The 24812-nt window shown below is 39.4% G+C and overlaps 1 protein-coding gene across 1 annotated transcript; it reads left to right on the top strand.

Moving 5' to 3' along the window:
* The first annotated feature begins 1148 nt into the window (after positions 1-1148).
* Positions 1149-22968, top strand: CHMP2B (Charged multivesicular body protein 2b). Its single transcript, XM_067153067.2, has 5 exons — positions 1149-1328; positions 1445-1536; positions 1827-1943; positions 9007-9187; positions 21992-22968. The coding sequence occupies exons 1-5, from the start codon at positions 1292-1294 to the stop codon at positions 22207-22209; spliced, it is 645 nt and encodes a 214-aa protein (XP_067009168.1). The 5' UTR covers positions 1149-1291; the 3' UTR covers positions 22210-22968.
* Positions 22969-24812: the final 1844 nt, after the last annotated feature.

Raw genomic sequence — 24812 nt, 5'->3', positions numbered from 1 at the left:
CAGCATTTGCCTGGTGTGAAAATGGGAAACCACGGAAAACCATCTTCAGGGCTGCCGAGAGTGGGGTTAGAACACACTATCTCCTGGATGTGAGTTCACAGCTGTGCGCTCCTAACCACATGGCCAACTCGCCTGGTTAGTAGGATTCAAGCCTGTGAAATGAAATTTCGTAGAACTGCCCTCCAAAATACATGATTTGATCAGGTAAAAAAAAAAAAGAGATCCGATCTAACCTAGGTCTGAATGAATCGATGGAGGAAAGACTTAGGTCATCTAGACTTAAATGGTTTGGGCACCTTAAACAAATGAATAGCACAAGATTACCATATGCTTATTTAGAAAAGAGAATAACAGGTAGAAGACCAGCTGGAAGACCAAGAAGATGTATGAACCAACTGAGGGAAGATGTGGAGAGAAAAGGAAGGAATTGGAAATCTGTCATGGACAATAAAATCTTTTTGAATTGGCAACTTTGGAAGACTCTTGTTTTCAAAGACCCTACCTGGCTCGCTGGAAGGGTAAACCGATGATGATGACAAGTTGCTGATGACCCTGCTCGGGGACTTGTTAACAAGGATATGTTTTTGGGCTAGGAGTCTATCTAGAATTAGCGTGGACAGTTTTCCGACACCATGATAACCAGTGTACGTCATCTATGTATAGAACAGAAACTAGGACAGAGAAAAAAGAACATTATCCATGCTTCTATGCTTTTTCGTGTAGTGGAGGAACTTAATTATTTTTTGTTGCTAACATAGTTTTACTCATTCTCTCTGGTTTTCCCCCGTGTTACGGCGAAAGCATTCGTTAGCTGCCAACTGACCTGTGTAACAACTATACAGATCAGAGGATCTGCCGATGCGTAGGCAGATTTGAATTTCCCGCAAAGGTGGAGACAGCCAGAATATGCAAAATAATATGCTATGCAAGCAAAATGACCTACTGATGAATGTCAACAGTTTAATCTCAGGTGTTATTCTCTTATATTCCCTTTGCATCTTATTTTGAAAACAACCTTTAAAAAATGTGATATCGTACCTTTTAACATACAGAATAAATGTAGAAATTTCCCCGTTTGATCTGGATATGACATCTGTCACAAAGAGTATGTAAGATTTGACATAGTGAATCGCATGCATACATTTCGATTGTCTGTTGTCTTTCGTTTGTGCTCATCAGTGCTCATATGATTGATTGATGGTAGGGTGTTTACAATTCTAGAGTTGTTTGTGTTTTGTGTTACATCTATCCTAAAGGATAAAGTCGTGTCATTTTCACTGATATCTGCGCTATGTTCAACATATTTGGCAAGAAACCTACTCCGAAAGGTATGTTGAAGGAAAAAGTGTGAGGTTATGAATGTATAGTGTGGTTAGGTTAACATTCTGAATCTTGGTTATACTATTATTAAAATTGTTTTTCTTATACGATTTTTTTCTGCTAGAACAACAGCGTGAGATTGATAGAAACTTAAGGAAGATAGGTCGTGACATAGAACGTGACAGGCGGGAATTAGAGAGAGAAGAAAAGAAACTGGTAAGTTGTGTACTTTTGTCTATTTTTTTGTATTATTAGTATTCCTTATGCGTTCTTCCTTTATGCTACTCCAAATTAGTTTGTACTTTTGTCTATTTTTTTGTATTATTAGTATTCCTTAAGCGTTCTTCCTTTATGCTACTCCAAATTAGTTTTTCATAAGCGTTGTGCATTTCAAGAACTGCAACGAAGACTAATGTTTTATATAGTAATTCTTTGCACATTGTGCGCTTTAAATAAATTATTATTTCAAGAACTGAAATTGTCCAAGCATCATTTTATTTTGCTAGGAGTTGGAGATAAAAAAACTGGCCAAAGAAGGCAATCGTGAGGGCTGTGCTGTACTGGCCAAGCAGTTGGTGCAGTTGCGGAAACAGAAAACTAGGACGTATGCTGCCAATAGTAAGGTAGGTAATTTAGAAGATCTCTGTGTTAAAATCTATCAGCTACGAGGGACTTGTTGAAAATGGTAACATGAATCATATCTGCATGGTCATACCATTTGAAAATGATGTGGTATTGAATGCTAAGATCTACTCACCTACTCCATATAATACACTTTCTTGAATACAAAATCCAAGCTGACGTTTCATTTTCCATTGTGATAGGCATAGAAAAATCAGTGTTGTCATATTTGGTATTTTGCAGGTGTGTATAGTGGTTTGGCATTTAAACAGTTCTGGCAGTATATTTTTCGTATCTAATTTTGTTCATGTACCATGATACATTCTATGATAATTGTCATTATCTACACTGCAGTCACGTATTTCCTCCACTCCTTCATCGTGGCATTCTATAATGCAGACCATGGCCAGTCTGGCAATCCTCCCTGCATGACCCATAGGTTGCTTGCTTTATGGTGGAGTGGCGACAGTTGCAGTTGTAGCTCCACTGGAGTTGGAGATAAATAAACTGGCCAAAGAAGGCAATCATGAGGGCTGTGCTGTACTGGCCAAGCAATTAGTGCAGTTGCGGAAACAGAAAAATATTCAGCTCATTGCCATCTGCTGCTACCTGCTCTCTTGTTTGCCACCTCATCAGCTACCTTACTGCTTCTTGGTTCCCTTGGGGTCAGGAAGGTATTTCTGGGATTGCATCGTGGCCTTCCCATGAAGATACCTGAGCAAATAGTAAAGGAAATTGTCATGATTTCCCTGCAGGGTTTTGTATCCACACTGCTTGTATGGATTGTAAAGAACTCATTAAGTTATTTAATTTAGATTTCTTACTGGGAAGAATATAATACCACACAAAAATGAATAATAATAATAATAATAATAATGTTATTTGTTTTATGTCCCACTAACTACTTTTTAAGGTCTTCGGAGACGCCAAGGTGCCGGAATTTAGTCCCGCAGGAGTTCTTTAATGTGCCAGTATATCTACCGACACGGGGCTGTCGTATTTGAGCACCTTCAAATACCACCGGACTGAGCCAGGATCTAACCTGCCAAGTTGGGGTTAGAAAGCCAGCGCCTTAACCGTCTGAGCCACTCAGCTCTTTTTTTTCTGAATGGGAACAAATCCCAGCCTCTATTGGCTCATGTCAGTTTCAAGAGATCAGCGTAGCATGTGCATCTCAGTGGTGTAAAGGGAATGCCCAGCACTTCTGGTGACTGGCTGAGTCTCATCCTAATACAAAACTACTGGACAGACCCTATTATTAGGCTGTACACTTTCAGTTTAAATTTGTCTGGTATATGATTATTGTACAGTAGGCTCCTCCTGTGACTCCTTTCCGTTTAAGCCATGCTGCATACACTCTTGCATGCTCTTCCTGATTAATACAGTGCTTTAGAAATGAGTCTCTGCAGCAAGCAGTGCAGCTGTGGCCTGTCTGAGTGCACAGCTCAGGTGGCAGCAATGTCTTCTCAGGGTAATATGCAAGCGGATAGCTCAAGAAATTGTGCAACACAGCGAATCCAGAGATAAAAAGCACAATGGTTCTGTAATAACATATTACACAAAGATTGACTTAACAAAGCCAAGAATAAAGCAACTTGAACAGGAGTGAATTGTACGCTTAATGAGGCTGAATGCGCTGTGAAGAGAGATACGTCAGTCTGCAGTGCCAGTTTCCACTTGGATTTCTCTTCTGTTAAAATTGGTGATATATTGCTCTTTGGGGCATTGCATACAGCAAAAAATGTACTTATTAAATCTTACACAGTGTTACAGTGAGGTAGAACTGAGTTGGGAAACGTTTGTGAAATCTTCTTTTCAGCTGTGTCCGTGTATTCACCACCTTCCCAGAAAACCCACTCCTCTAAAAACGTTTGCTCCTATATAGAAAGCATCTTAAGTCTCGCATGCTGTTGACCACCTCTCTCCGACTTTAATTTTAACAGCATTGCATCCTGCTCGGCTTGGCTGGAGTGTTGCCAACATATACAGTATCACTGCCAGCCAAAGTCACTGCTGAGACTCTTGCCTAATGCACTGTACCATCATCACTTCGCAGGCAGGATCCTAAATACTGATAGGAGCTAGTTTTCAGTAGGTCTTGACTGTTAATGGTGAATGTGCTGGGTTAGTTTACTAAAATTCTTCTGCCTCTGCTCCAATCACATTTCACAAGGATTTCTTTCAGCAGTTAGAAGTATTGTCCTCTCTCCACTTAGGAAGTGAGTAAGAGGGGGAAAAACAAGAGATCATTGTCTTCCATGCCTGCTGTAGTGCTCTCTCGTGGTGATAGTCTTATAATGTTACTTAAGTTGTACCGGATCTGAATAAGATTCTTAAATATGTACCCCTTATTAGTAGCAATTTTGAGTGTCTTCCATAAACAGAAGTTTTACTCAACCCTTGAAATGTTAAGTCAATAAAAATAATTGTGTAGCCTCGGCTACCATGTGCAGGTATGTCAGTTTGATGCATTTAAGGCTGCTTGTGCATCAGTTTTGATGTTCTGCTGTAGTCTACTAGATGGCAGAGTAAACTGGATCTCTGCTTGAGTTTTAACTAATTTTGTCTGGTAAACACCAAGTGTGCAACTAGAGATTTTTTTACATGTTGACATTGTACCAGATGGAATGTCAAATAGACTTTTTTCCATCCTTTTAAATCTGACTACAGCTGCTGGGTTTGAACCCTGGAATTATTAGTGCTAACCATTACACTACAGCATTGGACATTAGGTCTTTAATTCAAAGAGAAGAGATTGAAGTAATTATGGAATCATACTTCAGTACTCCAACTGCCTGTTAAGCAAGTAAAGATAAACTATAAGTTTACACTTGGGGCTTGCTATGGTTTTGAATTTGCACATCAGGCAACTGCCATGTAGTAGTCAATTTTAGCTGCTTGGGGAGATGTTTGACTGATGGTATTAGCAAGGACTAAATAATGATCGGTGCACAATTCTACCAGCCAACCTCCTGTTTCATTCCTTTGTCCAAGTTCGATCTGTCCTACTGCTTTACCTTGGCTTCTCTTCCTTGGCCAACCATTGCATTCCATTCTCCCATCACAATTAGATTCTCATCTCCTTTTACATCATCATCATCCTCATCATTTTACAGTTCCAGTTTCCCTGGTACTGTTGGTGAGCCTCTTGCATTCTGTCTTATCGAGATACGTTCTGTTGTTAATGACATCCCCCACTGTCCTTCCCTGATCTGCAATGTCCATTCTGTGGGTTCTTGGTCTTCCCACCATCCATTACCCTGCCACATGTCTTTCCAAGTTAACATATGCTGTCCTTGTTGGCTCCATCCTCATTACATGCTGAAATGAAATGGCGTATGGCTTTTAGTGCCAGGAGTGTCCGAAGACAAGTTTGGCTCGCCAGGTGCAGGTCTTTCTATTCGACACCTGTAGGTGACCTGCGCGTCGTGATGAGGATGAAATGATGATGGAGACAGCACATACACCCAGCCCCCGTGCCAATGGAATTAACCAAGTAAGGTTAAAATCCCCGACCCGGCCGGGAATCGAACCCGGGACCCTCTGAACCGAAGGCCAGTACGCTGACCGTTCAGCCAACGAGTCGGACATTACATCCTCAAACCACCTCAGTTTGGACATGCTGATCCGATCTAACGATGATGTAACAATCCCAGCTTCCTTCCTAACTACATCATTCCTTAACTTGTCCAGTTTGGTTTTTTGAATTGTGGACCTAAGGAACTTCATCCCGGATGCCTGCAACCTTGATGAGTCTTTCTTAGTGAGGGTGCAGGTTTCAATACCATAGGTTAAGATAGGTTCTGATTGAACATTACCAGCTTTGATTTTGTTGGTACTTTGGGATCCCAGAGGAGTGTTCGTACTTGTTGGTAAAAGCGACAGCTCTTCTGCACTGCATTCTCCTTGTACATAATGTATTAAATCTTCTCTCTTTTCATTTATTCCTTCAGTTTCTTCATCGTCCGCTAACTACTAGGCATATAGACCTGCACCATTGTGATCTTCATGAATTCTGTCTGAATTTGAAGAAATTGAAGATAGGAAGGAATGCAAAGAGATGGGATCTAGACAAGTTGAAGGAAATAATGTTTAACTTGGCTTAGCTAGGTTGATACTGTTACAAAGCTGAAAACAATGGGATACTATAGTCGTAACTAACTCCGGGGAACATTGCCTTGAAGATGAAAAAACAAGCCCAATGGCGCTACAACCCCATTGAGCCATGGCCCTACCAAGTGATTGCTGCTCAGCTCGAGGGCCTGCATATTATTAGGCGACGAGTGGTCAGCACTACACATCCTTTCGACCATTATTCTTGGCTTTCTAGACTGGCGGTTCTGTTTCACCATTATAACTTCTATATTCCTCTGATGTAAGTTGCGTAGTTCTCAAACTAGCCTTTAGATTTAGGTAAAAATCCTGACCTGGCTGGGAATCAAACGTGGGGCCTGCAGAGAAGAGACTGGCTCAGTATCCTTAGACTACAGGGCTGGTGTCCTTAATGAAGAATGCTGCTGTGTATTCAAAACATTGGCAATCAGAACATAACGTGCATAGAACAGTGATGTTGTTCAAATCAGACGAAGAACATAATAGCAGTTTAACAGGTCATGGAAGCATCAGCTTTAATGTTGTTGACAGCTTGTATGTGTTAGTGACGTTAAACCTCTAGCAACGAAAAAAAAAAAAATCTACATTTTAACAGAAGGAGAGAAAGAAAAAAGAAAACACTCTTTAGAAGTGGCCTTGTATTAATATTTAGTATGGTTTAGTTATATTGATATTGCTATACGACTGAAAGCAGCAGGAAACTACAGTCATAACTGACTCCTGAGGGCATGCAGCTCTCTCTGTATGCATGGTGTACTGATGATGGCTTCCTCTTAGGTAAAATATTCTGGAGCTAAAATAGTCCCCTCTTTGAATCTCCAGGTGGGGGTGGGACTACTTGAGAGGGGGCAATCATCATAAAGATGAATACTGACATTCTGTAAGTCAGAGTGTGGAATATTAGAAGTTTGAAATGTTGTGATAGGTTAGAGTACCTGGGAAATGAAATGGATAGACTTAAGTTTGATGTTGTTGCTATAAGTTATGTACGTTGGCAGGAAGAGCAGGATTTTTGGTCAGGCAGCTACAAAATTATCAACACAAAATCAAACAGGGGAAATGCAGGAGTTGGTTTAATAATGAATAAGACAAAAAAGCAGCAAGTAAACTACTAATACCAACATAGTGAAAGGATTATTGTTGTCAGGATAGACACCAAGCCTCTATCTACACAGTATTGCAGATCTATAACTTATGCTTACTAGTTCAGAGGCCAATGAAGGAATTGAAAGAATATATGAAGAGATAGAAGATTTAATACAAATATGTAAAAGGAGATGAGAATCTAATTTTGATGAGACATTGGAATGCAGTAGTAGGCCAAGGAAGAGAAGGTAATGCCATAGTAGAATTTGGACTTGGATGAAGAAATGAAACAGAAAGTTGGCTGGTAGAATTCTGCACTGATTATAATTTAGTCCTTGCTAATATTTCAAACACCACAAACAACGGTTGTGTAATAATGTTCTCTCTGTCACTCTGTAACAGTACAGTTGTGGGATTACAACAGACCTTCGGATTCCCGTTTGTCAGTCATCCGACGCTAATTAGCTTTCAGCTCGGTCAAGTAACTTTCCCGGAAACAGTTTAACATCTCCCCATTATCTATAGTTTGTGGAAAGTCCAAGTTCCTGCCTTAAGCCTCTTAGAACAGGTACAGGTTACGTACAGTTTTACATCGTATATTGATCACTTGACTTCAGTAAATTCTTAGATGTTTCAGTTTAAGACAAGTGGTTAAAGAGTTGTGATGTTATGTGTTCTGTATTTTATAAGCTTGTGATCTCTGTGTGTTGTTTGTGTACAGTGTAGTAACGGTAGTATTAGTGTATCAGACATGGCATCTTCCATTAAATAAAATCGTAATATGCTGACATTCGAAACAAAATTAGTAATTTTAAACCGGCTAGATAAAGGATAACAACAGTGTAGCAACAGTGTATAACATAGGTACCCGGTAAATTTACAATATCAGATATAAAACAAAACCGGCAAAACATTTTACAGTTTGCTTCGAAACTTGATTCAGAGGATGATTTCAAAAAGGGGGGGAAAAAAAAGAGATCTAATTTAACATCAGTCTTTCACCTGTTGCTTTTAATTTTATACACATGTTCGACAAATTATTTATAGATCTTCAAGACAGTAAGTAAATTAAGTAAACTTGTGTCCTTATCCTGGGGTGGTGCAGCTCTTTTCAGGTGCGCACAATGGAGGTGAGCTGCATGTACCATTTGAACCACATACCAGCCCTCGTGCCATTCTTAAATTTCTGGCAGTACCGGTAATCGATCCCGGGCCCCTGAGGATGGCAGCTAAAAACACTAACCATTACGCTATGGAGGCAGACTTCAAGACAATGATTTATGTTTATTGAAGTATACCAACAAATTATAAGAATTTTCAAGTGTTGTGTTATATCCTGAAGACAGTGACTTATTTTAATGGATATTGCATATTAGATCAGACCTATTTTCAGTATTATGCTACCTGTTTTTGTTATATGTATGACCAATGAGTTTTTTAAGTGTTTTAAGATCTTGAGGCTGATGATGGCCTAATATCAATAGGCCGAAACTAATACCATGATTAAAATAAATTGAAGTAAGTTACTAATTTTATATTGTATTGATTAGGTGAATTACCTCTTTGTCTACAATAACTAGCTCAGCCTGGTGAGCAAACTGAATTATTTATGTTGAACTTTGGAATTTATAACTTAAAGTTGTCCTTATGTTGCTTGTTGCAGTGGTTGCTGAATATTTATACGTATATTTATAGGTACTATGTAATGGCAGTATAACAGCTTTCTAACAGAATTATTCTGATGAAATTGTGTTTTACACCTCAAGCCCATCCTTACATTGTGTTTAACGGTAGTTGCTGAACATTCTGTGTTTTCTAATTTTTTGCCGCTCAGTACAATAATATATTATGTTGATGTTTGAATAGGTACAGAGCATTGGAGTACAAAATAAAGCCATGGGAGCCAATATAAAACTAGGAGAAGCAATGAGCACAGCAGCGAAGACAATGTCCGATATGAACAAGATAATGAAGCCTGAACAGGTTGCAGCAGACATGCGAGCCTTTGGACAAGCATCCATGAAGATGGATATGACTGAGGAGATGGGTAAGTAAAAAAAGAAATTGGGTACATGTATGGAAAGCTTTAGGAACCACCCAGTCTGTCCCTCACATTGACAAGAAAATAAATATCAAGTGATACTTATACCAGTAGGAAAACTAACTGTAGGTAGTGAAACACACAGTAAGAACAAACATGCGTTGATTGATGATTTAGTCCTTCAGTTGAAGGGATTTAGGTTATCACTTCCCAAACTGGTAGATAAGAGTGGCTTAACAGTAGAAAATAGAGTTCTGAACATTGATTATATTTTTCAAGAATTAAGATATTTGGTAGATTTTGTGTGAAATGAATTCTGATGATTACTACTGAATTTTTTAAATAATGGTTCTTACAATCTGATCTTGACATTTTTTCCCAATGTATATGTTTCCTTCTACTGTACTTTACACAATCTGTGTAAATCGTTCTTCTGGCTCCAAAGAATAGGCCTTTTCCATTGATTCTGTCAATGTTATATGATCTTTGAGGACAGGAATTAATGTTTCACATATATGGTTTTCTTTTCACTGTTGTCGTATTCAGGTTGCGAAATGGAGTCCTCAAGTCGTGTGTTATTTCAGCAGAACTTTTGCTGCTGTTAATGGTAATTATGTCTACGTGACGATTGCTATCACCATCTGCTACACAATGGACTTCCTCATAGACCTCTGGTTTCTTGGATTTCAGACTGTTGGCTATCATGGTTCTGACAGAGCTGTGACATTTGGTGTAGAGTAAATCCCCTTGATTGCATTGCCCGAACACATGGGAGAGTTTTATGCTCATACAGTGTCTGCACGAATTGCTGGAGTGGTTGTAACATCGAACATTTCAAGTAACTGCCCTTCTCAACCATAAAACATTTAATGTATTAAGCGTACTTTTATCAACAACAGGATTGCATACCTTGCCTTTGTTCCTTTTTTAAAAAAAGTTATGTTGTTAGCTGACTAGTTGAATATTATGAAATAGAAGTGAGTTCAAATGTTATTTTCAAGTCAAGATGAGGCAAACAGATGAAGAGTGGTGCAAAAGGCAACAATATTGAACATGTTCAAGTTTGCAGCCCAGAACTGATTCCTGCAGGTTTTATTTTGGATATAGACAAGCTAATCAAGAATGCAGCTAAAGAAATAATACAACTTCCAGTTGATTTACCTGATGCCATGGTTTATTTTAGAAAGAATATTAAAGGTCTTGGACTTTTTTTGCATCTTGGGAATCAAGATTACAACTTAACAATACTTCTAAATTGCTTGCACTATAATGGAACCCAGCAAGAGATGTCATTAAGGAAAGCAACAGATGTCTCACAGAGCTTGGGTTAGAGGAACAAGAACACCTTTTTTGACAAATGTACTCGCTTACTTTCGGCTACCAAGATCAGAGTAGAGCTAAGAAACTATGAATTCAAGACATGGTGTAAATTACCTTACAAAGGAAAAGGTGTAGCCTTCTTTGAACAATATAAACCCGCAAATACTGGGTTAGAATTCATACTGGATTATCATTCAGTGAATGGCGTGAGGGAATAAAAATGACTGCTAATGTTTGTGCTGTTCTATGTATTCCTGGTAGGTCCCAGAATGGAAACCTCTGTCGGCATTGCTGAAGAGAGATAGAAACCCTTCCTCATGTTTTGGGACCTTGCCCTCACGGAGTGATGTGAACACTAGGCGTAACAAAATACCCTCAGAAAGAAAAGTTATAGGGTCATCAATGAGGTAGGAGGTATCTAGACTTGCTGATAATGGCAGCAGTAGGAGAACTGATATCATAGCCTACAAGGAATCTGCAGGTGTGGGGTATATAATAGATCCACTGTTTGTTTTGAAATCTCCATAGATCAGTCAGAAGACGTTGATATGGAAAAAAAAGCTTATCTGTGAACCGACCATACCTTATTACCGAGCTCGATAGCTGCAGTTGCTTAAGTGCGGCCAGTATCCAGTAATCAGGAGATAGTGGGTTCGAGCCCTACTGTCGGCAGCCCTGAAGATGGTTTTCCATGGTTTCCCATTTTCACACCAGGCAAATGCCAGGGCTGTACCTTAATTAAGGCCACGGCCGCTTCCTTCCACTTCCCAGGCATTTCCTATCCCATCGTCGCCATAAGACATATCTGTGTCGGTGCGACATAAAAACAACTAGCATACCTTATTATAAAGATAAAGTTGAAGTTCATTAAGTGATAGGATTAATGATAGGAGCTTGAAGGACTATTCCTCAATTCATTGTAAATATTTGAAAGGTGTTCAGTTTAGACATTCCAGAACTGCAAACTATTTCTTTGTTAATTTTACGAGGTTCCATTTCATTGCACAAAAATCATTGCTACGTGCTATAACTCTTGTAATTTCAAAATGTTTTAAGAATAAGTAATCATCACAATTATCATTGTAAGCCGAAATTATACATTTCATTGTTTCGGTATGCTTTGTCCATTATGGCAACCTTCAGCTGAGGGAAGTTTTGTAAATAAATTAAGATCCTTGAGCCTGTTTCGATGTACTTAGCATTTTGAAATCAGGTTCATATGTTAAGTATACTCTTAAATCAGGGCTTGCTTTGAGGTTGTTCCAGTATTTGTTTTTAATGTAAGAATATAAAGAGAAAGTTCTCTATACTAGTTCAGTATTAGTAGAGATCGAGCAAGTGGCTGTGCGGTTTGGGTCACATAGCTATCAGCTTGCATTCGGGAGATATTGGGTTCAAACCCCAATGTCAGCAACCCTGAAGATGGTTTTCCGTAGTTTCTCATTTTCACACCAGGCAAATGATGTGGCTGTACGTTAATTAAGGCCACGTCGCTTCTTTCCCACTCCTAGCCCTATCCTGTCCCATCATCGCCATAAGACCTATCTGTGTCGGTGTGACGTAAAGCAGATTGTAAAAGAAATATGAAAAAATAGTAGTGGTACTAAAACTTGTGTATTTTTACTTAACAGTCCATGTTGCTCACTGTTGCTTGCCCAGAAATTTCCAAGGGTTTTCTTTTTGAAATCCGACTTTAACTTATCCATAACGGATTACGCTGAGTATTAATGTATGAGAAAAATCTCACATAGCATGGCAGTCTTGAATTTGTCCTCATTAAACAGATCTGCATTCCGGTTGTTTCTCTCTTCACAATTAGGAAATGCTGCCTGTGTAGAGAAACCATGAGGCCTGTCGAGTATCATAATCATCATCATCGTGTGTTCTACCCACAGACAGATTTTCACATGGTGGCTCTCAATGCTCTTCTGTCTTCTGTCATCCTCTTCAGATCCTTGTAAGTTCCTTCTCCTTTGATGTCATCTATCATCTTCTACCTTCTTCCTCTCAGTCTCCTTTTCTGCAGATAACTCTTTCCAGTGCTTCCGTTAACAAAAGCTCCCTTCTCGACAACTGTGCGATCCAGTTCTTCTTCCTTTCTCTTATAACTTGCAGCAATCTTCTCTTCTCACCAATCAGTTATTGTACTTCTGGGATATTTGTTAGCTCTTACTTGGCTGAGATTAACTTGCCCTATCTGATATTTGCCGATTTTGTTCCCTTACCGATCACCATACTCTTTGTTATTGATAAAATAACAAGTTATTTCTAACATCTTGAGATAGGTCCAGGCTATTTTTGTTTAAGAAGTCGTGCAGTATTTAAAAAACTTCAGCATTGATTATTTTCAATGCAGGTTTTCCAAAAGTCAGTCTTTTTTAACATGGACTTACTTTTGTTTGAAACATTAAATATTGTTATTGAGCTGTTCTGTAACACTAAGTTGAGTTTATTTATCTATGAAAAAAATATCAGCTAATTAAGCAAATTGCTGAAACCAGTCACTGTCGTGAAACTTTGAAGTGATATAATAAACGTGTTCTTCAAAAAAGACTCGTCGTTCATGTCCAAGTTTAAATAATCGTGCAAGGATTTTTCCTTGAGAAAGCCGTCTTATATTGGGGTGCAAAAACGATGTGGAGTGAATACCACCCATCTCCTCATAAAGTGCTATGAACAGTCTGGACCAGGTGAGTTGGCCGAGTGGTTAGGGGCTCGCAGCTGTGAGCTTGCATCTGGGAGGTAGTGGGTTCGAACCTCACTCTCAGTAACCCTGTAGATGGTTTTCCTTGGTTTCAACTTTTCACACCAGGCAAATGCTGGGGCTGTACCTTAATTAAGGCCATGGCCACTTCGTTCCTACTCTTAGCCCTTCCCTATCCCATTGCCGCCATAAGACCATCTGTATCGGTGCGACATAAAGCAAGTTGTAAAAAAAAAAAAAAACAGTCTGGAGTTCGTTGCATTGGCTTACAACATTTACTGCTTCATTAAGAATGTCATTCATTTTAGTCTGCATATTTTTTTAAATGCAAGACTTTGGTTATGGATTCAGCAATGGTTTCATTCTACATGGGGAGTCACTTCTCTTATACATCCATGAAAGCTTACGTAGCAGCCAGACATTAACTTTCTGTCATCTGTCAAATGCCACGATAATTAGCTCAACTAATATCCTTTTCACAGAAATAGTTAAAAATCACATTGAACACACCTTTCTCTGTGGTTCGCTCAATCAACTCATGACACAGTAAAATTTTTTTTTTTTTTTAATTGTTACTTCATTTTGCAGTAACAAGTAGACTGATAGGCCAGCAGCAACTGTGTTTTCATCAGCTTTGGAAAAAATTTACTGGTTTTTAATTGTTGTATTGCTGTTTCTTCAACGTTGCCTGACATATTTTTAATTCTTCGTGAAACTGTGTTGTTTGAAAACTGGATTGTTTAAATTTTGCAAACATAATCATATCCAAACATACATTGTACTGCACATTTTATTCACAGAGCTATCAAATTTTTAGCAATTGTGCAGTTTTTACTGTGCTTAAAAATGTTCTAGCTAACTCCGTAAGAGGCTTCAACAGCATTTTCATTGTTATTATTACCTGCAACCAGATAGGATGAAACTAGCATCTTAAAAAAAAAAAGTTTTTGACAGTCTCCCACAAAAACAAACTTCCTTCTTTTTTACTGAGTGTGTTTAGTGTTTAAATTGTGCAACCAGATAGGATGAAACTAGCATCTTAAAAAAAAAAAGTTTTTGACAGTCTCCCACAAAAACAAACTTCCTTCTTTTTTACTGAGTGTGTTTAGTGTTTAAATTGTGCATGAGTAAAGTGGGTTTCATGTTGCCATTACGTAAAACCTCCCTGCATACAACCAGTGGCGTATGCTGGTATCAAGACGTGGGCTACCACTAGACATAGGGTACGTCCAAGATGCACGCTGGTTTTCTGAGTCAGACAGTCGGCGCCGAGTCGGCATAAGTATATCCTTTGTTGCAAAGCGGGACTGGCCATAACGCACCTGCCCGCAGGAAGCCTGCGCACTGGTAGTCTGACTCAGATGTTTACCGGAATGATTAGTTTATTCTGGTTTCAGACAATCTGCCGCGCAGGCTGTTGATTTTCGTGTTGAGTGTGTGTGACATTTTGTTAACGATGGATATCGAGGATTTGAATAGGGGTTTTGTGGTAATTCGCCCAGTTCTTCATAAGCCTGTGTTCGATTTTTAATAAAATAAAATAAAACGTATCCGAACTCATTTTGAAATATTCGAAAATCTGTTTTTGTCAGCAAGTAACTGTGGAAAAAGGTGTTTGTACTCCCCGTAAATAGATCTTAATTCATTTATTGGGTGTATATTACTTCTCATTCATTTTAACTTGGTTGTAACATTGTCGCTTAGCAGCAACAGAGCTGCAGACTGTTCTCTTGTTAGTTCCATGCTACACTGATCAGTTGTATCTCATATATTTCTTTTGTGGCAGCACTGTCAGCGCTGACAACCAGCTTTCATAATGGCCACATCCCACCTGCCGCTCGGAGTCAGACAGTCAACGCCAACTGTCTGACTCAAGACAACCAGCGCGCATCTTGGACGTACCCTTAGGCTACCCCTTTTCGATAGTTGGTTTAGGGAACATCAAGCCTTAAGCATTTCGAGCTTCAGCCAACAGCCAGCGGAGTTGCCCGCTGTGTTGTCAAGGCTGCTTCACAAGCTACTGGTTTTCTGAGTCAGACAGTCGGCGCCGAGTCGGCATAAGTATATCCTTTGTTGCAAAGCGGGACTGGCCATAACGCACCTGCCTGCAGGAAGCCTGCGCACTGGTAGTCTGACTCAGATGTTTACCGGAATGATTAGTTTATTCTGGTTTCAGACAATCTGCCGCGCAGGCTGTTGATTTTTGTGTTGAGTGTGTGTGACATTTTGTTAACGATGGATATCTGCCACCGTCAATACTCAACACCTGATTAATCGAGTTGGTAGCCTAAGGTTTAGCAAACTGAAGTCCAGCTTTGAGGCTAAATGGATAGAATGCTTGTCTTTGGTCCGACGGCCCCGGTTCAATTTTCAGAATCGACTCCCTCATAGTGTTAATTCCCCTGACTTGGGAACTGGGTGTTTATGACGTCTTCGCCATTCATTTTATCCTTATTAGGTCACCACCAAGCCTATGTAGATGCTATGCACCATTATTATTATTATTATTATTATTATTATTATTATTATTATTATTATTATTATTATTATTATTATTATTATCGTTAAATAACAATGTTGAATTTTACAGCGGTCGTACCCATCGTCCAATGGTTAATTATCTTCCTCGGAAGATCAGTGGTGGTGTCAGACCCATGATCACGGGTTCTATTCCAACCAACAAAAGAGAACACTAAACCTGAAAGACTGTGTTTCATTTTAGCAGATCTATCAATAAAAAGAAAACTATATTAATCCTATAACAGCAGCCCTGCAGTGTCTTCCTACAAGGATGTAGAAGTAAACGGGAGTGAAATGCCAGCACTCCGTTATCTATATATTTAAGGCAGAAGGATGAGGTGAGGAAGTATATACGATGCGTAACGCATGGTGATAGCAGTGGCGATCTGACGGACCGAAGCCTAGCACAGCTATCCTCCGCCGGTCCCCGCGCCTGTAGGCAGACAGCAACAAGCTGCGTGAGGCGAGGCGATGGGAAGGGACGAGAGTCTGGGCTGCAATATCAGTCTCCGAAGCCTTGTTCTCAGAAATACGTACGACGTGTTTTCTCATTGCTTTCAAGTTTTGCAAATGGAACAATGTGTCAGATGCTTACAATATAATGTGCTTTAGATATCCATCGCTCGCATTTGAGGTTTGGGCTTCACTGATAGCCTTGGTAGCCCTCAGTATATGCCACTGCATACAACACATAGTGGGTTCGGACTTTCTTCCTCCCCCGTAAATGAAAATCCGTATTACAAATACTCATCAGTATATTTCTCTTTCATATGATTAGCTTCAGTACTTGAAATATGAGTTTTACTACTGTCACTTACTTGCATAACAACTATATTCTGGGATGTGCCCTGGGAAACATGTCTACCAGGTACCTGACCACTGCATACTGGGTGATCGTTTTCCAGAGTTCCAATTTTTAACCACATATCCATAACAGATTACATTCAAGAACAATGTACGGGAAAAATCTTATAATAATGCCACATTTCGTAAAATAATAGCACACAAAACTATATTCTCCACACATGAACATATATCTATTATTCAACAACAAACATAACAGTCTTCTAAGAATCTTAGCTGCACAAAGTCAAACTACTGTTGAATTGAAGAGGTTTGCATTTATGTTTTCATTCAGTTCAGTCAATTTTCAATCAATATTACCATTCCATAATATCTCTGGGTGTTTCAAGAAAGTTCTAGGGTAAGAGAGCAAAGAAAAGAAAAGAACAAAACTAAAGTGATTTGCAGTTGGCAGGTGAAACAAGTGATGCGACTTGCGCACTGAAAAATAGTTTATGATTGGTTGGGGCTGGGCTAGATTTAACTAAGGTGGGCGAAATGGAGGGGTTGTGTCCACCCATGGCTGCCACTGAGCGAGCACAGATGCATGGCTTATGACGAGTAGACGATGGGTTAATGGTGGCGTGAGGTAAGAGACAAATACAGTTCACAATGTCTGCCATTAATAGTTACTTTATTGTACCTCTGAGTGGTCCGTAGCATACCCCAGGTTGGTAACTGCTGCTCCACATCATCTTGCCATCTCACTCTGAGTCTTCCTTTCTAGTGATGGGCAGAATCTAATACTTTCCAGAATCGATTTCTATGCATCTGAGAACATTTAAGAATCGAAACTTGCATTCGAAATCAAATTCTCGAATCTTACACGACTCAAGTAACTGAAATGTAAGCGAATTCTGGACATCAGGAACAATTTGTGTCCAGAAAGTGCTTTAATAAAGTCTAGCCTTGTACGGTGTATATATTATTTGATGAACATATAAGAATATTGATTTTTCACGACCGAATTGTAATTAAAACTGACCTTCAACGTATCAGGTTGTGTTACATACATTTAGTACGACACCAGTGGTGTCTGGTTGGCCATTTTTGTTCTGTACTTAACAACTTTTCAACACGTACTAAATGTACATAACACGACCTAATAGGTTGAAAGTCGGTTTTGAACATATAGGAAATTTTAAATTGCAACTATTTTATATAAATTACCGGGCGAGTTGACCGTGTGGTTAGAGACATGCAGCTGTGAGCTTTCATCCAGGAGAAAGTGAGTTCGAACCCCATAAGTACCCTATCGGAATCAACATCTGGATCATCGAATCCCACTGTTTGCAGCCCTGAAGATGGTTTTCTGTGGTTTCCCATTTTCACACCAGGCAAATGCTGAGGTTGAACCTTAATTAAGGCCATGGCCGCTTCCTTCCCACTCTTTCCCCTTTCCTAGCTCATCATCACCATAAGATCTATCTGTGTCAGTGCGATGTAAACCAAAATTGTATTAAAAAATGCAGTTAAAAAATTATATAAATTTGACATCACACCATTGATTGTTTCAAAATGTGTATTTTCATTATGTTAATTCCTCTCTTAATTCTCTTATTACTCTACTGTGTATTTTTCTTCATATATTATGTATATATTAAATACCAGTTGTGTTAACTAAAATATACTTTCACCAAGAGGATGACTGCGTAGGTCGAGGCACGAAGCTGTCAGTGTGCATACGGGAGAGAGTGGGTTCAAATCCCACTGTCAGCAAGCCTGAAGATGGTTTTCTGTGGTTTCCCATTTTCACACAAGGAAAATGCTGGGGATGTATCTTAATTAAGGCTATGGCCACTTCCTTCCCAAACCAAACCAAACCCCATGGCACTACAGCCCTTGAAGGGCCTTGGCCTACCAAGCGACCGTGGCTCAGCCCGAAGGCCTGCAAATTACGAGGTGTCGTGTGGTGAGCACGACGAATCCTCTCGGCCGTTATTCTTGGCTTTCTAGACTGGGGCTGCTATCTCACCGTCAGATAGCTCCTCAATTCTAATCACGTAGGCTGAGTGGACCTCGAACCAGCCCTCAGGTCCAGGTAAAAATCCCTGACCTGGCCGGGAATCGAACCCGGGGCCTCCGGGTAAGAGGCAGGCACGCTACCCCTACACCACGGGGCCGGCCACTTCCTTCCCACTCCTAGTCATTTCCTGTCCCATCATCTCCCTAAGACTTACGTGTGTCAGTGCGACATAAAGCAAATTCTAAAAAAATAAAATAAAAAAGTTTTATTTCTCCTTATAGGAAATATAAAGAAAGCAGACAATTGATTGTGAGTGATTTGCTTTCAGATATTGACCTTTAAATAACCATCGTTACAACTTGATATTGGTGTTTAAGCTCAATCAGTAAGATTCTATTTGAGAACGTCTCGTTCTTCCGTCTGAGAGAAGCCTTTGAATACATCTTTGGTAAATACTCGTATGATGTGCATTACTCTCTTTACTCCCATCATGAATACAGTGGTAGTTCTGAGTTACATCCAGAGATGGTGCTACTATAGTCATTGTTCTTGGATATTGCATAAAGAAAGACCAATGTGATCTCACTTTGGGATTATCATTAGTGAATAACTCAAGCGGAAGTATTCAAATACTTTTATCAGGATTTGAGATATCTCAAGAACTTTTAAGAATCAAATTCTTCGACATTTTTGTCTTGAATACTCCAATCGCTATTCCTTTCCTTCTCTGATTCTCAGACTTACCCTGGAACACTTTATTCAGCTCTTTCCTGTAACATTCTCATCATATGTCCCAACCATTTCAGTTTCCTGATTTTTATTACAATAACAGTATCAGACAATATCAGGTAAATGAAATGGCATATGGCTTTTAGTGCCGGGAGTGTCCGAGGACTAGTTCGGCTCGCCAGATGCAGGTCTTTTGATTTGACGGCTGTAGGCGACCTGCGCATCGTGATGAGGATAAAATGATGATCAAGACGACACTTACACCCTGCCCCCGTGCCAATAAAATTAACCAATTAAGGTTAAAATTCCCAAAGGCCAGCACGCTAACCATTTAGCCATAGAGCCGGACACAGAATCAGGTGAATTGTATGTACGATGCAATTCACGATTCATTCTTATATACCATTCACTGTTATCTCAAACTTGTCTATATATCTTCCTTAAAATTTTCTTCTTCCATGCAGGGTTGCCAGATATCTCAGATACAAATAAGGGATACTAGCCTACAATTAGCCACAAAGTAAACATATTTAAAAAATCCAAATTATGAAAGAAAATACATTGTTTGCTAAATTTTGTAAACAAAGTAAAACTGTACATTCATTTGGATTTTCAATAGTACAGTATCCTAAACATTCAAAATCAGATTTGTTACATCTAAATAATGACACAAGCTGTTATTGTTTTCATTGTATGAATAATCAATATTTAAGAAATCTACAATACTCAGAAGTTTAAACAAATTGAAACAAATGCACTCATTTGAATTTTATATCAGTTTTCTAAAATACAATATACACTGAAGAAAATGGAAATTGCAACACCCAGAAGGAGTGGTGCTACATTGCTGCAGTTGAACATGCAGGACGAGTGTTCAGTTGTGATTCGATGATTACACTTTCAGGTCCCTCTGACCGCAAGTTTGGACAACAATCAATACAGGATGTGCCCACCACGAGCTGCAATACATTGATGAATTCGTTGAGGCATGGAGTCAGTAAGGCCCTGGATCACTTCCTGAGGAATTGTGGCCCATGCTTGCTGCACTGCATGGGTCAGTTGTTCCAGAGTTGTGGGTGGCTGAGGACAGTTGGCCAGTTGTCGACCCATCATGTCCCACACGTGCTCAATAGGACAGGTCCGGGGATCTGGTGGGCCATTCTAAGGTTGTGATGTCGTGGAGAGCTTCTCTGGAGATGCGTGCAGTGTGAACCCGGGTATTGTCCTGCTGAAACATCCCATTAGCAATGTTCGCCATCATAGGGACAACCCCTGGAAGTACCCTATCTACGTACTGTCAAGCAGTCATAGTGCCCTCAACGAGCACTAATTGTGATTTCACATTAAAGCCAATAGCTCCCCAGACCATAATGCTTGGTGTTGGTCCTGTGTGCCTCTCGACAATAAGATCTGGACGGCCCCTCTCCCTGGTACGTCGGCGCGCACGATTGCGGCGATCACTGCGGGCAAGACAGAAGCGCGATTCATCACTAAAGACGACCCTATGCCATTCGTCGACCCATGTCGATCTTTCTCAACACCAGGCCAGCCTTACACGTCGCTGTTGTGGGGTCAATGAAACACCTTCTGCAGGGACATGGGCTCGTAAGCCAGCTGCACGCAGGCGATTACCAACTGTTTGTTGTGTAACGTGGGGTGCCACAGCTGCTTGAATTTGCGCTGCTGTTGCATGGGGTTTCATCCGGGCCATCCGAATGATGCGGTGATCCGCTCTCACAGTTGTCTGTCGCGCTGGGCCTGTGCCAGGTCTACGAGTGTGGGTACCTTCATTTGACCACTGCTGCCATACACATTGTACCGTAGATGCCTGTCGGCCAACACGTGCAGCGACAGTCCTTAGCGATAATCCAACCTCACCCAGCCCAATTATCCGAGCCCTCTCAAACAGCGCCAGTTGTTGATAGCGTGCTCTTCTCTGTCGTCGAGGCATGTTTGACGGGTAACACTTCACTGCACAGACTGCAAGTCAACTACGCCACACCAGAGTCCATATACTGGAGTTGATTCCTCCACGACCAATCATGTGGGGAGACCTGTAGCAACATTCCAATGGGTCTGAAACTTTGATCGTTTACATACCTACATGGCATCGTTCCATATCTTGAAAATCAACACAAACGACCAATGCCTTCATGGTGTTGCAATTTCCATTTTCTTAAGTGTATTTAATAATGATTGTAAAAATATAAAACTATGTATTTGAACGGTCATTAGGGGTGGTGATTTTTAATATTTTGAAATCAAACATTTAACATTATGATCATTATTATTGAGTGAAGTTGTCATTTATGTTTGTGATGTAAGACATAAAATGTAATGAATATTTAATATTCGCTACCGCATTCCACTAGAAATAACCTTTCAACCTATTAGGTTGTGTTCAGTACATATAGTACGTACTGAAGAGATATTAAGTGTGGGTTCAGATCCTACTGGTGTCTGATTGTCCATTTTTGTTCTGTATTGAATATCTCTTTAGTGTGTGTTATATGTACTGAACATGACCTAATAGTCGAAAGTTTATTTAGAGAATAAATTATTTTCTCATAATCTTCAAACATTGTTTAATGGATTTTAAAAATCTGCATTTGAGATTTTGTGTTTCCCTGAATCTTCTGTTTCAGGTTGAAATATTAGTTGAGGAATAATTTTAAGTAACAGTGTATTTCCTAACAATTAATTTATTGTTTCTTGTTGCTTTGATTAGTGAATGACACACTAGACGATATGCTGAATGAGTCTGGAGATGAAGAGGAAACCGACAAGATTGTAACACAGGTTTTGGATGAAATTGGAATCGAAATATCAGGCAAGATGGCTGGTGCTCCATCTGCGGTTCGAGAGAAAGTGGGTGAAGGTTCCAAGAGTCGTCTTATGACGGATGATGAAATTGAAAAGCAGCTAGCCCAACTCAGGTCATCGTGAGTTAATTGAAAGTCAACCAAATAACCCGTCCTAAAGTATTGCTTTGTATCTCAATCTGTACATATTGCATATAGAATATCCAAGCTCTATCAAGTTTTCTGATGAGTGGACTTTGTTTTGAGGAAAAATGTTGTATTTTGAGTGTGACAGGTCTTGGATCATGATTCATAATGAAGTGTTAATGGTGATAATCTGCTTCATGTTGATAGCAAAACTCATTGGCCTCATATTTACCTAATACTGAAAACATTAGAAAGAGAGAAACAAAATATAATACTAAGTGTGCTTTGTTTTGAAGTATAAAAATTTCACTAAAAATATCTAGTTACAATTATTAGAGAGTTTACAACCCAGATTTCATTGTGATAATAGATTACTCTCAGTTCATATGCATTATAATTTTGATAGTCAAAATTTTAATTACAGGTTTTCAATTCTGGGTAGTTTTATAATTTTTGCATTCATAATCCATGAGTATTAATAGTAAATATGTAAACTGTATTTGTTGAAGCCATCGTCGTCATCATCATCATCTAGCTCCAATTACCCATATACTGATTACTGGTAATTTATTAAAATAATTATTTTTTGAATGCGTGATTTAAATGTTGATATGTTACAATAAGTCTAAATGTAGTAAAACAGAGCTTCTGGTGCTTATTGATCTGCATCTTTGAACTCTTACATTTAAGGTAATATTCATATTTTGTATTGTTGTAACCAAGAAAGATGAATGATAAAGTTTTGATTATTCTCTTTCTTTTTTTTTACCCTAATCTATTTGGTCCTGACCCTTTGCTGTGAGATAGGAACAAATTTTGTCACCATCCAGTTGCAAGGCCAGGACAAAAACAAGCTGGAGCAAAGTTTGTTTATAACTCTTTCTGCTTTTGGTAAGACTGTTTATGAATATAGTAGAAATGATAACTTTACTGTATGAAAGTAAAAGCTAGCTAGACTCAGGATATTTTTTGCGTAAGTTGGACGTAACTGAAATGAAAAAAAAAAAAGCAATGACTCTGGCGTAAACAGGTGGGAGAAAAGAGAAGCATACAGTATTTGTAAAGAAGAGTGAGTTAGGAATGAGCATATAGGGTATTTATTCATCCTGTTAGTATCAAGTCATTAATATGTTTTAGTAAAAAATATGATCAATAATGGTCATAGAATTGAACTCTTGTAGTACAAGAGGCAGTCACATTTAAGGTCATTTCGACCAGATCTTCCACTGAGCGTCTGCCTGAGCACAAAATGTGCTGTAATAGCTGGACTGTGGTTTGATCTGTCAAACACTGGCACAATAGAGACTCCAATGAAGCTCTATTTCCGCACGTTGGTCTTGCACCCTCTGATACCAGAATGTAGCTAATCGAGTGATTCCAGGGCATCCAGTCTTATGTGTGTCGATGTGTGGATATCGTAATGAAGAATGGTCTTAAGATATTGTGGATACTAGGCACAGGGATACAAATGCTTTCTGATGCCAATACTCCTCCTTGCCCACCCATCTACAACTTCCTCGGTGTTATTTTTATTCTGGATATATTATAACTCACATATTTACCGGTATATCACAAGTGGTTGAATTAAATAATCATATATGACATAGTCATAAGAATTGTAAACCAAAATAGTTGGGAGGATAATCTTGCTTTCTGCTATCACAAAGGTTACAATGAACAACAATTAAGGCTAATATTCCTTGTAATATCATCTTCTTAGCATCTATCCAGTTTTAGTGCAGGGTCTGCTTTCTTGCACCTAGCTATCTATTTCACACAAACAGCGTGTTGTTTGGGGTGATATTTATGGGCTTCATGTCCTCTTTCAGTGTGTCAAGCTATCACTTGGTCTTCCTTATGGTTGGCATCCTGAGAGGTTCAGTTCCAGTGCCATGTTCACAGTTGAGTTGGCATCATCACACAAGATGTGCCTGTACCATCACAGACGAGTCTTGAGCATTTTTTTGGTGGTCAAAGCTACCCCAACTGTCCTCCAAACATTCTGATTGGGGACATGCTTAGTCTGAATAGCCATCAGAGTGTCTTCATTTCCATAACATTTAACGTTTGTTCATGTTTCCTTGTGGATGGCCAGCGCCCTGTCTCGTATAATGCCACTGGATGAATGATAGTTGTATAGATCTTGGATTTTATGTAGAGTGGTCTCTTCTGATCAAAGAGGACTCCTATATCTCTGTGCAACTTAGTCCTGGCTGCAGTCACTCTGTGTGCTACAATCTGAAGAGACAAGCAATCCCAAATATTTGAACTCTCTTGTTTTATTGACTTCCGTGCTATCAACTTGAATTGACCCAGTGTTCTATTCACTGCATTCCAAGCGTTCTGATTTCTATATGTTAATGTTGTTGGCAATGAGGATGACAGGTCTGTAATTAGGTAAGATCATCTTACAGATGGCATGGTGATACTTTCATGTGAGTTGTTGCTCTTACTCCATTCCCTTGATGCTTTCTGATACCATTTGCATTTTCCATCATTGGACCAGATGTTGGTTACCTAGGCGAGACTCACTGGTGACCATGATATTGTCAGGAAAAATCACTGTCCAAGGATGCAGTGTCTGCAGCTCTTCAGTGATGG

The sequence above is a fragment of the Anabrus simplex genome, chromosome 8, assembly GCF_040414725.1.
Source record: "Anabrus simplex isolate iqAnaSimp1 chromosome 8, ASM4041472v1, whole genome shotgun sequence".
NCBI classification, from domain to species: Eukaryota; Metazoa; Arthropoda; class Insecta; order Orthoptera; family Tettigoniidae; genus Anabrus; species Anabrus simplex.
This window is presented reverse-complemented; position numbering and strand designations above follow the sequence as displayed.

Excerpts from the sequence above, each read along its gene's own strand:
- CHMP2B (XM_067153067.2), top strand. The coding sequence starts at position 1,292 with ATGTTCAACATATTTGGCAAGAAACCTACTCCGAAAG. Across the intron at positions 1,329-1,444 it reads CAAGAAACCTACTCCGAAAG|AACAACAGCGTGAGATTGAT; the intron begins GTATGTTGAAGG and ends TTTTTCTGCTAG. Across the intron at positions 9,188-21,991 it reads GGATATGACTGAGGAGATGG|TGAATGACACACTAGACGAT; the intron begins GTAAGTAAAAAA and ends TGCTTTGATTAG.